Source organism: Manacus candei, unplaced genomic scaffold (assembly GCF_025592945.1).
Source record: "Manacus candei isolate 608988 ecotype Guabito, Panama unplaced genomic scaffold, ASM2559294v1 h1tg000078l, whole genome shotgun sequence".
Lineage (NCBI taxonomy): Eukaryota > Metazoa > Chordata > Aves > Passeriformes > Pipridae > Manacus > Manacus candei.
The window spans coordinates 1,698,057-1,711,178 of NW_026138126.1; the positions used below are offsets into that span (position 1 = coordinate 1,698,057).

At 48.4% G+C, this 13,122-nt stretch overlaps 1 protein-coding gene across 5 annotated transcripts in view; it reads right to left on the reverse strand.

Annotated features, from left to right (window-relative positions):
- Window positions 1–13,122, reverse strand: part of DOT1L (DOT1 like histone lysine methyltransferase) — a 77,824-nt gene that overhangs the window by 46,829 nt on the left and 17,873 nt on the right. For all 5 annotated transcript variants that reach the window (XM_051810569.1, XM_051810570.1, XM_051810568.1 and 2 more), the window contains exons 3-7: window positions 11,750–11,824; window positions 8,873–8,936; window positions 6,836–7,064; window positions 5,239–5,333; window positions 2,433–2,495 (exon numbers count right to left, since the gene is read on the reverse strand). In XM_051810569.1, the coding sequence (XP_051666529.1) occupies window positions 2,433–2,495; window positions 5,239–5,333; window positions 6,836–7,064; window positions 8,873–8,936; window positions 11,750–11,824 (526 nt within the window). The remainder of the gene's footprint in view (window positions 1–2,432; window positions 2,496–5,238; window positions 5,334–6,835; window positions 7,065–8,872; window positions 8,937–11,749; window positions 11,825–13,122) is intronic.

Sequence of the window (13,122 nt, forward strand, 5' to 3'; positions counted from 1 at the left end):
GAACTGCTGAGCTGCACAAACCCAGCACTGCTGAGGTGACACAGCAGCTTTGCAGGGGAAACCAAAAATCCATTTGTATTGGGAAATTATAACTGTACTGGGCTTTGGGCTGTTAAAATAATCTAAAGCCCTGCAGGCCCAACCCCTGGATTTTCTGCTGCCTCGTGTCCCCCAGTTTCTGTTTCACCACATCCCCAGTGTTCAGCCAAAGCTGCAGGTGGGATCTGAGATTCTTCCCCCTGAACTCCTGCCAAGCTCCCTCCCCTCCTCCACCACTTGATTCTTCCTAAAATATTGAGTTTTCATGTGACTGCCTGGAACACTGGAGTGGGATTCACCAGCTGAGCTCTGCTGATGACAGACTATTTCAATTTGGGCTTATTTTGCCTCCAACATTTGCAGTTTTGGGAGCATCTTGCAGGGACAAAGTTGTTTTCCAGAAAGACAAAGATGCCAGGCTTTTAATTCTGTGTTTTCCAGCTGCATTGTGAGACAAGTTTGCTCTCTTTAATGAGTCACCTACAGCAGATGCTGCTGAGGAGCTTCTAAAGAAAATAAATGGGGATGTTTGATGAATAAAAACTAAATAAAATCTGCCCTGTGCCTGCATGTAAAAGACCAAAATCTGTGTTCAAGTATCACTCCAAGTGACAAAAAAACCCATTTTCCCTAAGACAAAGTGCTGCAAGTGTTTTAATTCTTCCCAAAAAACCCAGACTGCACATTCAGGGGAAGTTTTTACTCCAAACACTGCAGAAAGCAGAGTTAGAAAAGCCAAAGAACCTGGCAAAAATAAGCAGCTTTGTTCCAATGCAGCACCAGACCCTGGCCCTGGGAATGCTCAGGCTGGAAGTGCTGCCTAGGGCAAGCAATATGCTTCCAATATTTCATCCAAGCTCCTCTCCTATTCTTCACATTCCCCAGCTCAGAGGCAGAGGATCCTCAGGAGCAGCTCCTTTCATGTCGTGCCAGCTGGGTGACACAATGGAAAACTGCCATATGGCCACTGGAGGAGCAGGGAAGCATTCCCAGTGCTCCCACAGCAGGAAGGAGTTAGCAGGGATATCCAGCCTGCTGCAAACCAGTCCCCCAGCAGCCTTCAGGAGGGAATCATTCCATCCAGCACAGGAATTCCAGGGACAGAGTGCTCAGAGGCAGGTGGGACCAGCACCTTTCTGGCCTGTTTTCCAAAGGCAGAGCTGGAACAGCTTTTCCTACAAGATGAGCCCTCTGAAGGATCCCAGCAGCCAAAAAAACGGGGAAAAAAGGTTGGGAAAATTGGGAAATAAACCTGGCATTTGATCCCACCCTGCTGGAACGCTCCAGCCATGTGGTTCACACCATTCCAAGAACATGGAAAGAATGGCTCTGTACAAAAGGGAAGGGAAGGAGCAGCTCCCAAACTTCAACCTTGACACAGGACACAGGGCCAGCGGCGACCTCTGAGCAGGACAGTGACCCAGCTGGGCTGGGAAATTAGGGAACATCCCTGATCCATCCAGCCTCTTTCCTGACCACTGGAGAGCAGGAGGAGAAGCATAAATAGATGTATTTTCAAAATACTCACTGGGTTCCTGTTGAACAGGTATTTCACTTTCCATGTATTTCATGGGAAGTGATTGACCAGGGAACAGGTTTTCTTAATGAAAATTAAGAAGGAGGAAAAAGGGAAAAGGAAAGGAATGGCACAGGACAATGCATGGGTTTCACACTGTCATTCCAGAGGGCAAAACACCCACAAAGATGAAGCAACATGGAGAGAAAGGGAAAGTAATTCCAACACCTGTCCCTATCCCCAGGGAGGGAGATGCCCTGGGATGACCCATTTACTGCTCCAGATCCAGCTACAGCCTCAGGGCACCCAATTCCAATCCTTTCCAAGTCAGAATTAACCACCCCAACACCCTTCCTGAGCCCAAGGCCTCCCACTGCTCTTGGAGCCTCCTGCTCCAACCTCCAGCCAGAAGTTCCATCCCTGCCACCCCACCCCCTCCAACCCTGTCCCAGGTTTCCACACCTTCCCCTGCCTGGGAACCAAAGCTCCAGCTTTTAGTTCTACTAGGAGATTCCAGAATCCCAAGGAGGAGCTGCCATTTCCAACAGTCTCTCCAGCAAAACCCCTGATCCATGGAGAGAGGGGGAGAAAAAAGGGAAAGAAGGTGTAGTATGAACAGAAGACACGGGGCAGCCCCAGTTAAAATGACATTTTAGGAGAATAAATCTTCCAAGAGTGGCAAGACCTGGAAGTGGTTCCAATAACACCATACTACACATCAAGCAAGACAAAGAGAGAGGCTTTGGAGGATGGCTTGGAAAAACCAGGATGAAGGGAACAGCCAGGAAGCAGCTGTGGTCACACTGCTGGTGGCTGGGGAAGGCTGGAGAGGACTTTCCAAGCTGGACACCAGCAGGAGCCCCAGGATTTTACTCACTGTGTATTCTGCATGTTTTTTCCCATACCACTTCATCCACTTTCTGAACTCTCTGTCCATGGTCTGCAAGAGGGAGGAAAAACAAAAGCAGCTGTTGGGACATCTCCTGTTTCCAGAGCCATCCCAGGAGCAGAGGCACAGTTCTGACTGCTGGGGTTGGCTGGAGGCTTTTTGCCATTAACATTCCAAGGGCAGGCAGACAAACAGCTCCTGCTGTTCAGTTTCTTTAAAAAAACCCCAAATTTTTGCATGTCAAAGCTGGAATGTTCATCCCTCCCCCTTTTCCTGGGAGATCCAGGCTGTAGGAAAAGCACTGCCACTGCTCAGCACTAAAAATGGCACAACCTTGAGCAGCTCCTGAGCTGGGGCACATAATCCCCAGGGAGCAGGAGGGAGGCAGCCCAGCCTAAGCCCTGGGAGCAAAGGGACACTGGGGCTAAAGCCAGGTCTGCTGGGGGCAGGGAGAGGGCAGAGAGCAGCATCCAAAACATCCCCATTCCCACAGCAACCAGGGATGCCCCAAACTGCATCCAAGGATTTTGGAGTGATGACATCCTTCACTCCAGGGCTGCAGAGGAGGGAGGGCTCCTACTGCCACCAGTTTGTCATTGCCTAAATAGAGGAGAAAGGAACCAAATCCCCCCCTATCCAGAGATCTCAGTCCCTCACAAACCCCCGTGAGCACAATTCCAGCTGTCCCAATGGCTCTGAGCAGGGCAGGCTCTGGAGGGGAACCAGGGGCAGCTACAGCTCTACAACAGCTGGAAAATGCAACTCAAGTGTCTTGGAAGGCTGGAAAAAACCCTCCTGATCTTTAGAGTTTGGCCCAAAGTTGGAGGCAGCAGGGAAAGGAGACAAGGGAGAGTCTCCCTCTCTGGAGACACATCCCTGTGTCACCAGCTCCAGGTGACCCTGCCTGGGCAGGGGTTGGACTGGGGGATCTGCAGAGCTCCCTTCCAACCCAAACCATTCCATGATGCTTTGAGAGGAGACCAGCAGGAATTCTGACTTCCCTGCCAGCTCAGAGATGGAGACCTCCATCACCAGGTCAAAGAAACCTGTGTGTTAACAGATGTGCTTTAAAAACCTATTTCAAAAGCATTTCAAAGCTTAGCAGCATAACTCAGAAATCCTCAGGATTTTCTCACGCTGCACAACTGCATTTTTATTTATTTTTTAAGACAACTTCACTAAAACAAACCCACAACATCCTTCAGCTGAAGCTTTTCAAAGCCATCTGCATTAATTATCAGTGCCCAGAGATGTGTTGTCACAGTCAATCTTAACCAGAAACTTAATCCAAGCCCTCCCACAAAGGTTTGGAGGGAGGCTGGTCCCTGACACAGGTATGAGGCAGAGGAGCTGCACTCAGGCAGCTTCACCCACTGACACTGCAGCAGCTGTTGGGTTGTTAAATCTGGCAGGGTTTAACCAGAATAATGCAGAATATTCACACAAAATACTCCTGAAGCTGGAGGTACCCCAGCAGTTAATACTCCCTAACTCTCCATTTGTGGGTGATTTCTCTGTTTGCTGTTTCCACTAAAGCCTTGTTTGCACAGTGCCATGAAGGGGTATTAGTGAGAGTGAGAATTTCCCTTTTAATGCTCATCTTTTAAGTTTAATAGCAAACCCAGAGGGGATTCCAGGCCTTGCAAGTGCTCCCTGGTGAAACCAGGACACACCCACAGAGGGACCGCAGAGCCCTCCAGTTGGGACCTTCCCCTGGGCCATGGCAGGGGAAACAAGATGGATTTTAGATCCTTGTCTGATGCTCCTCATCACTGTGTTGATGCATTTTTGCCCATGCCACAGAAAGGGAGGATCAAGGAGTTTAATTTTTCCCCTCCTTCCATGGGGTATAATCTTCCAGCCTGCACAGCCTGAGTCAGTGTTTTGACAATACCGAGGGAGAAGTTTCTGTTCAGGGACTGAAGCCAATAAACCTCTCCTGGTTAGGCTTGACTAACCTTTATTGTTGGCTTGTGGCCTTCCAGGTTTGCCTTGGAACTCATTATCTTTGGGTGTCCCATTGGCACAGAATGAGAAGTGTAAAGAAACCTGACTAATACCATAGAAACATGGAATGGTTTGGGTTGGAAGGGACCTTAAATATCATTTAGTGCCACCCCCTGCCATGGGCAGGGACACCTTCCACCAGCCCAGGTTGCTCCAAGCCCTGTCCAACCTGGCCTTGGACACTCCCAGGGCTGGGGCAGCCACAGCTGCTCTGGGCAACCTGTGCCAGGGCCTCCCCACCCTTACAGTAAATGATTTCTTAATGTCTAATGTAAACCTTCCCTCCTTCAGCTTCAGGCCCTTTTAAGGTTTTCTTCATTCAGGTGCCTCCAGACACCCAACAAAGGCCTCATCAACGAGCCTCTGATGGTTTAATAACTTCAGCTTAGGACACCAAAGAGGGGCACCCCCACCACAGGCAGAACCATGGCCTCTAAAATATTTAAGAACTATTTCCTTGCTGAATTAATCCCAGATTTGCTGAACACTGTGGCCTCTGGAAGTTCTATCCGAGCCATTCCGGGCACGGAATAATTGCAGGTGTTTGTGTGAAGCTTCTCCTGCCCTTCCTTTTGAACAGGCCCTGTGTCAGTGCTGTTCAAAGAGCTGAAAGCACTTCAGAAAGGTGATAATGCTCCTCCTGTGCTCTCCAGACTGGAAAAACACTCCTCTCCCCAAGCACACCGTGCTCCAGGTCTGTCTGACCTGAGGGAGGAAAATCGAGCAGGGCTGAAACTCAAACTCAGCTGTTCCTGCAGCCCAGGCAGAGCCACCCCCCAGGACCCACCTCGGCGTACTTGGCTGGAATATCAGCTTTCTCCACTCCATAGTGATGTTTGCAGTTCGTGGCTGCAGCCACTTGAAGCACCACCTGCCCCACACCTGCAGGGGGAAAAACCCAAAGTGAGCATGAGCAACTCCAGCAGAAACCACTGCAAGGGAGAGAAGAGTTGTTAGAGCAAAGGGCAACAGGAAAACAGCAGATAAACTGTGCAGGGCTGCAGGGGCTGCTTTAACTGCCAGGGTCTGACCTTCCCCCACAAGGCTCTGTGATCCCTGAGCTCATTCCCACTCCCCAGGTGCTGCTCAGCCTCAAGGTGAGCAAGAAAATTATTGATTTATGATGAGAGCAGCTAAAAGTATCTAATATTTGAGCCTGCAGCACTACAGGGCTTCAGATATGATCTTCTGTAACCTTCCTGAACAAACAATTGGGAGCATCCACGACAATCTTTTTTTTTATTCCAGATGGAAAACCGTTTGTCAGATGTGATGCCTTTCTAAATGTCTCATCTGAACACCAGGAAATGTCAGACATCAGTCCCACTGAGGGAGGAAATGGGGGTAAAAACAGCAAATCACTGAAGATGTGTTAAGACTGGGGGGGAGGGAATTGCAGCCCTGTATCTAAATTTAAAATATCTTTTTAAAAAATATTTTTCCCCAGAAGTCCCATATCACACCAGCAACAAAACCCAAAAACATACTTGGGCTAAAACTTTATAACACATCCAGTAAGAGGGGAAATTCTTGTTGCTCCTTTCCTGCCCTGAACCAGATTTACCAAGAAAAAGAACAGCATGTTCTTACTCAGTGTCTCTGTTCCACGTGCCCTTGAGTCATACCTGGTTTCCTCACCAACTAGGAACACCTATTTCCTTTTAAAACTCCAACCTGTGGCACTTGTGGGTTACATTTTGTGGGGTCTCACAAGACAAATGTTAAAAATGAACTCTAAAATCTTTTCTGACACACTGACAGGTAAGTCAGAGGCAAAAATCTGCTTCATTTTCAGATCCCACACCAAGCGTGCCACGTGAGAAGGGCCAAGAAATCCCATCTTCAGACAAGGAGGTCACAAAATCCACTGAAAACAGATGAACCCTCAGGAATGCTACTTTATTTTTCAGCCATCGTTTTTAACAATGTTTCTTTCTAAGTGTATCCATCAACAGCAACAGAAACCAAGAGTTCCGTAACAATTATAGAATTTGCAGTGATATTTTATCACCACAGAGAACGTTGGGGCATCTGGTTGGTCCATTTAATCATGTCAGAAAAAGCAGGGGGATTATTTAGGAAAGATGCTTATCCTGCAAGGCAATCTTAGTCCTGGCTTATCCTGCATGACAATCTTTAGTCCTGGTTTGCTTCTTATATAAAATTTGCAGTGATATTTTATCACCACAGAGAAGGCTGGGGCACCTCGTTGGTCCATTTACCCATGCCAGAAAAAGCAGGGGGATTATCTAGAACAGATGCTTACCCTGCAAGGCAATCCTTAGGCCTGGTTTATCCTGCAAGACAACCCTTAGGCCTGGTTTATGTAAAGAAAGGGGAAAACCAGCAAACAAAAAGAGCAAAAGAAGCCGTGGGTCACTCACCACTGCCCAAGTCAACGAACAAATCGTCCTCTGTCATTTTGATCTCGTCGATCATTTGGGCCACCAAGTCAAAGGAGGTTTCTCCGTAGACCTCTGGGGAGAAGGGCTCGTAGTTGTTGAGTTTCTCGGGGTCGGTGACCGAGTGGTTGTAGACCTGCTGCAGGATGTGCCGGAGCAGCCCGTTGGAGGGACGCGTGTTCAGCTTCATGGGCTGCGTCGTCCCCTTCCACTGCAGGAAACACAGGCCGAGGTGGGAACCCCAGGGGGGGACGAGGGCACGGCCCCACGGCCAGGCTGGGATGGCACAGCGAGGGGAAACCCCCTCCCAGCACCTCTCCCAACACCAAAATGGTCCTGACCCGAGGGCTGGAGCCCCTCTGCTCTGCAGGCAGAGAGCTGGGGTGTCCACCTGGAGAAGGCTCCAGGGAGACCTGAGGGCCCCTTCCAGGGCCTGAAGGGGCTCAGAGACTTTGGACAAGGGATGGAGAGACAGGACAAGGGGAATGGCTTCACACAGGGTTGGATGGTATATTGGGAAGGATGGTATATTGTGAGGGTGGGGAGGCCCCGGCACAGGTTTCCCAGAGCAGCTGTGGCTGCCCCATCCCTGGAAGTGCCCAAGGCCAGGTTGGATCAAAGGAGCAACCTGGGATGGTGGAAGGTGTCCCTGCCCTTGGCAGGGGGTGAAACAAGATAAGCTTTAAGGTCCCTCCCAACCCAAACTCTTCTGTGACACTCAAGACAAACACAACCCCAGTTCTCTGTACTTCACACCTCACTGAGGGGTCATTTCTGCTGGAAACAGGTGCTAAAGGGGCCATTAAAGAGATGCAAACACCACCAGGCAATGGAAAGCTCAGCACTGAATAAAGCTGAGAAGGTGTGGAGTTTGCTCCCTGATTTTCTATTCACTGATCCCATTGAGCTGAGTGTGTGTCAACACCAGAGCAGTGGAATTGTGCCTCGGGAGCTGTCAGATGGGAGGGATCAGATGTACTCAAACAGGGAGTGGCAGGAAAGAGATGGAAATCAAGCTTCCTTTCTTCCTCAGAAAAAAAAAAAACCTATCCTAAGCATAAAAGTTGTTAAGTTTTAAAAATGTTTATCTCCCTCTTTGATAAAAACAACCAAAAAGGGGCAGCTCCAGGACTCCTCCTAAATATTCCTCTGCTGGGATTCAGACACAAGTGCAGAGGCTGAATAGCTTCTAATGCTCAGCTATTAACCAGCATACACATGAATCCAAACAAGCACAAAATATAGAGAGCTGTAGGCCCACAAAATGAAGGAAATCCCGGAAAAAAGTCTTTTTGCCATAATACTGCACACTTCAAGTAATTCCCATAAGCACAGCAGAGAAAAAAAAATCCACCTATACTTCTAAATTCAATAGAACAGTAACATTATTCACTGTTCATGTTTTGCTTCCTCCAGTTCAACCTTTTATGGGGTAAGAGAAGCAAAAAGCTCATTAAATTGGTCTGAAAAGACATTACATTCTCCTTCAGCCACTGATGCCACAGAACAGAGAGGCTGAACTGTGTGGCAAGGAAATTCCTAAGGCAGGGATCACTTCCACAACATGAGTTCATATGGATTATTTAAGCACCCATAAGCCACAGATTCCCCCCCACAAAAGTCAATCTACATAAGAAATCCCTGTGAAACGTCTACGTGTTAAATGCAGAGAAACCTTTTCTTCCCCCCAAAGGTAACTCAGTTCTTTCCAAGTGCCAAAATAACAATGTCAGAGGTGCACAATAAAGACCAACAGCTCCCAAACTCACACTCTGGGAACAAAAAGTGGGGTTTAATTCCTTTTCTTCCTTAATGTCCCTCCAATGCTAACTCCTGACTGCCCAGGTGTGATGAAGAAAATCAGTTTAATATCAAGATAAGCCTCCAAAAGGATGGAAGTGCTGGATATTGGTGATGTGACAGTGACTGTGAGTCAGTCCCAGCTTTCTGGTGTTATTCACTCCGTGTGAGTTCTGACCAGGCAGACCCAAGGATGGCAGGGATGGGTTGAACACCTACCAACTGGTGGATGCTGTCGATGGCTCGGTTGTACTTGTCACACAGTCTCTGCATGCTCTCAAAGCTGGGGCACAAAACAAACACAGGCTCAGCTCAAACAGGCAGCTTTGGATCCCAAAATCTCCCGAGTTGGGAGGGACCCACAAGGACCACCCTGGGAGGGACCCACAGGCATCAGCAACTCCTGAACCCAGACCCCTCTTTCACCCCCCTTTGTACATTATTAGTTCACTTTATCCTGCAAGCCTGGCAGAAGCCTGTTTGGTTGGGTTAGATGCTCAAATTTACTCATTTATTAGCCACAAATTAGTAATCACTCCACCACAATTCTCCTTCTGACTCCTTGCTGGCTCACACAAAGTGTAAGTCTCCCAAGTGTGTACTTGAGTACACAAAGACTTTGGTATTCCCATGCTTGGTATGTCAAGAATATTTCTATAATGTAAAGCAAAAATACCCAAACCACATTAAAAGGTCACCAGCTGAACTGAAGGACGTTGGTAAAAATTGTAAGACTGCAAAATATACTCTTAGCAGTAACTAAAGGGACAACCCTGAGCTTTCCTGTCACCTTGCTTATTTAAGTGGGTGTTTAGGGTTTGTTTCTCTCAGAAGATGCACATATTTAAGACTTTGTTTCCTTTAAAAAAATCCCCAGTAGACCAGGAGTACATGACAAATAACATTAGTATCTTTATTATAAGTCATACTTTGAGTTCAGTCCATTTTCTGTTAATTAAAGTTCTGTATTCTCAGAGTCATCACTACTTTTCCATGTTCTCAGCTGCACAGAAACTTAACAGACCTGTTAATTTTTCCCCTTTTTTCATGACAATCAGTCCTGAGACAAGCAGATCCTTCTCTAGAAATTAATTCTGGGTTTGAAAATGCAAACAGAGCCAGGGCACAACCTCAAATGTCCCCCAGCAGGAAAGCAGAGGGATTGTTCCATGGGCTGGTTGGGATTACGGTCAGTCCAGGCAGATGCCTTAATGACAGAGGGCTGAGAGGATTAAATAAATTCATCTCTGGCCAGGGAAGAGAAGATATTCCAGGGAACATTATCCATTACATAATCAGACCCACAAAGCAGCAGCAAAAACAATCCAAGGGGTTCTGGGGTGACAGTGAAACCAGGGCCACTCCCAAGGCCAGGGAGGGGAGGGGGCCCAGGGGACAGCAACAGGGACACCTGAGGCTCTTGTGACCCTCAGAGTCACTACACACCTCCCCCAGGAGTTCTGGCCATTCCAGCCCAAGCTTCCAGCTGCCTGTGCTTGTTTCCATGCTGGGACAAAGCAGGAGGATTTGGGCTGCACAGTGTGTGTGTTCCCACATCCCACTGCTCTCCCTCCACATCCCTGGATTGCTCCACCTGCTACAAGTCATTTTTCTGGCAATTTTTTTCAAAGGAACTAAAAAAAAAGACTGAAACCAAAATTCCAGGTTTATGGTTTCCTGGAAAAGCTGCAGGAAGGTGAGTGGGATGTGACTTTGGGGAACAGAGGGGTTTCCCTGCTATTCAGTTTTGCTGCCAACGTCACTGATGGTCCTCAGCTAAACATGCCCAGGGAGGATGCCAGGACTATAAAATTACAGCACTGCAGCCACTGGGAGTAATCCACAAATCCAAGTTAATGGGCTTGATGACAAGGGAGGCTCAACCCTGATTTCAGGAGGAAGAGAGGAACTAACAGGTCTTGCAACGAAACAATAAAATACTGGGAGAGGAGGAAGCAATAACTTCAGCAGATCACGACAAGCATCCAGTGTTCAGGAGGTTTGGGATGGATCTCAGGGAAAGGTTCTTCCCCCACAGGGTGCTGGGGCACTGCCCAGGCTCCCCAGGGCAGTGGGCACGGCCCCAAGGCTGCCAGAGCTCCAGGAGGGTTTGGACAATGCTCTGAGGGACAGGGTGGGATTGTTGGGGTGTCTGTGCAGGGCAGGGGTTGGACTGGATGATCCTTGTGGGTCCCTTCCAGCTCAGGATATCCCAGGATTCTATGATTCTAACTAAAGCAAGGGAGTTTCATCTCTAAACCCCATTCTAACAGTTTTACTCGTGCTGTGGACTTGGACAAATTCACTCTTTCCCACGAAGGCAACCAAAGAGGTTTTTGCAAACCACAGTTTGAACACATCCCTTTTCCCAACCTCAGCATGGCCAATTCCATGCACAGAACCTCAGATTCCTCCTCTCAGCCTCTGTCATTAAGGATCTGCCTGGACTGACCGTAATCCCAACCAGCCCATGGAACAATCCCTGTGTTTCCTGTGGGGGACATTTTAAGTTTGTGTCCTGCACATCCTGGTCAGGATCTGCCTCTCCCAGCCCAGAGGTAGATGCCACATACTAAACATTGCTTTTAAGCTGCTTGTGAAATAGGAATTCCCGTGGAACTACAGGGATCTCTGAATCCCTCCCTGCCCAGAACACTGGCATGATATTTTACCTTTTATTTTAGCCCCACCCCACCCCAGAGCCCAGAGGAGGGAGGGGAAGGTGAAGCTCCCACAGCTCCCACTGTCAGCCAGGCCACGTTCTGGGCAGGGATTGGGAGTTCCTCCACCAGCAGATCCCTCAGTGCCATTCAGATCCCCACACTGGCCGTGCTCCAGCGGCAGATAGCGAGCATTGTTCGGGAGTGAGTCACTCCAACCACACCAGCTCGAGTCACTGCTCCGGAGTTTCCAATTATGTCCTTAATCCAACGAGCCTCTGCCAATGTTGCTGTTACACATTTCCTACCAAAATAACTCTGCAGAGCCTGCAGCCAGTTTGAAAGGAAACTTGGGTGTCTAAGAATAACCAGTGACAGCAGTTCACTGCACACCACACTGGCCTGGCCTCCCGGGGGGACACAAACAGCCTCTCACCTCTTCGTATCGTAGTCAATTAAAACGTAGTTTTCCATGGCGAGCTTGAGATCTGGGATTTCTTCACAGACCCACCTGGAACGAGAGAAGAAATCATTAACAGAAGTATTGCCAGTCAAGTGTAATAATATTGTCTCAGCCCTAGGCTGGCGTTGCTGCACGTGGAGAGAGGATCCTGCACAGCCCTGGAAGCTCAGAACACTGTCAGGAGTAAGGCAGACATCCCAAAATACTCATGGAAAGCTGCAACAACTCGCATTTGTACTGAATAAACAGCAAGATGCCTGTAGATATTGGCAGCTCTTGAAACAGCTTCAAAATAAGGTAATAAATGTGTACGAGGTGTCTAAAAATACTCAAAGCCATGGCTGATGCCAACCTAACAGAAAATGTGGTGCAGGAGTGCAGCATTCCCAAAGAATGCTGATACTGTGTTGGACAAAGCTGGATGTGGAGAAGAGATTTCCCACAGCCCCTCAAAACACTGTCCCCAATCACTCCCTGCAGGGACATTCTCCTCTGGGCCATGCCTGAGCTGCTCTCACACCTCACAGCACCCAACCCAAGCAGATTGTCAGAAGTTACTTTGATAAAAGGCCCCTCTGACAGGCTGAGTTAGCACAGCCCTGGATGTTGTGGCCACCAGAAATGGAGGGCACGTGCCCACTGGCAGTGCATCCAACAGTGGCATCTCACAGGAGAGAGCTTCACTCAGGGAATGCAGGAGGATTAATTCCCTTCAAAAACAACTTAAAAGGCACAGCAGCTTTGCACACACTTTCCTCCACAAATATCAAAATGGGAAGGCACTGTCCTCATCAAAAAACCTCCATTCATAGGACGAATCCCAACAGGAATGACAATTCCTTATGCACTCTGCTCCATGCTTCACTAGTAAAATAATAAAAAATAACAGCTAAAGATCCAGCAGTTCTGGTTCCTTCTGGCTGATTCTCAGTTGACAAATCACTACATAGGCAAGCAGAAACCAGAACCTGGACATCTGGGGCTGACTCTCTTCTAGTGTCTCCCTAAGAACATTTGGGCTCTACCTCTGCAAACTTTTTCTCTTTAATTACAGGGCCTGCAGTCAGCAGCTTCATCCCTGTGTGTCACTTCCAGCTCAGGATATCCCAAGTTCCCATGGTCTCACTGCCTCCAGGAGATAAAGGCTGCTCTGCACTGTCACCCCCCTTTCACAACCACCCTGTGGGTACTTTGCACAAGGCAGGCAAAGGCAGCAGGAAAGTTTCTGACACTCTAATCTTGCCCAAAGCAGTTGTGAAACAGGACTTTGGCCCCAAAACTGTTTCCTGGCACAGTTCTCCCTTTGCCTTCACCAACTGCAGCCACCACCTTCAGCACCACGTCCC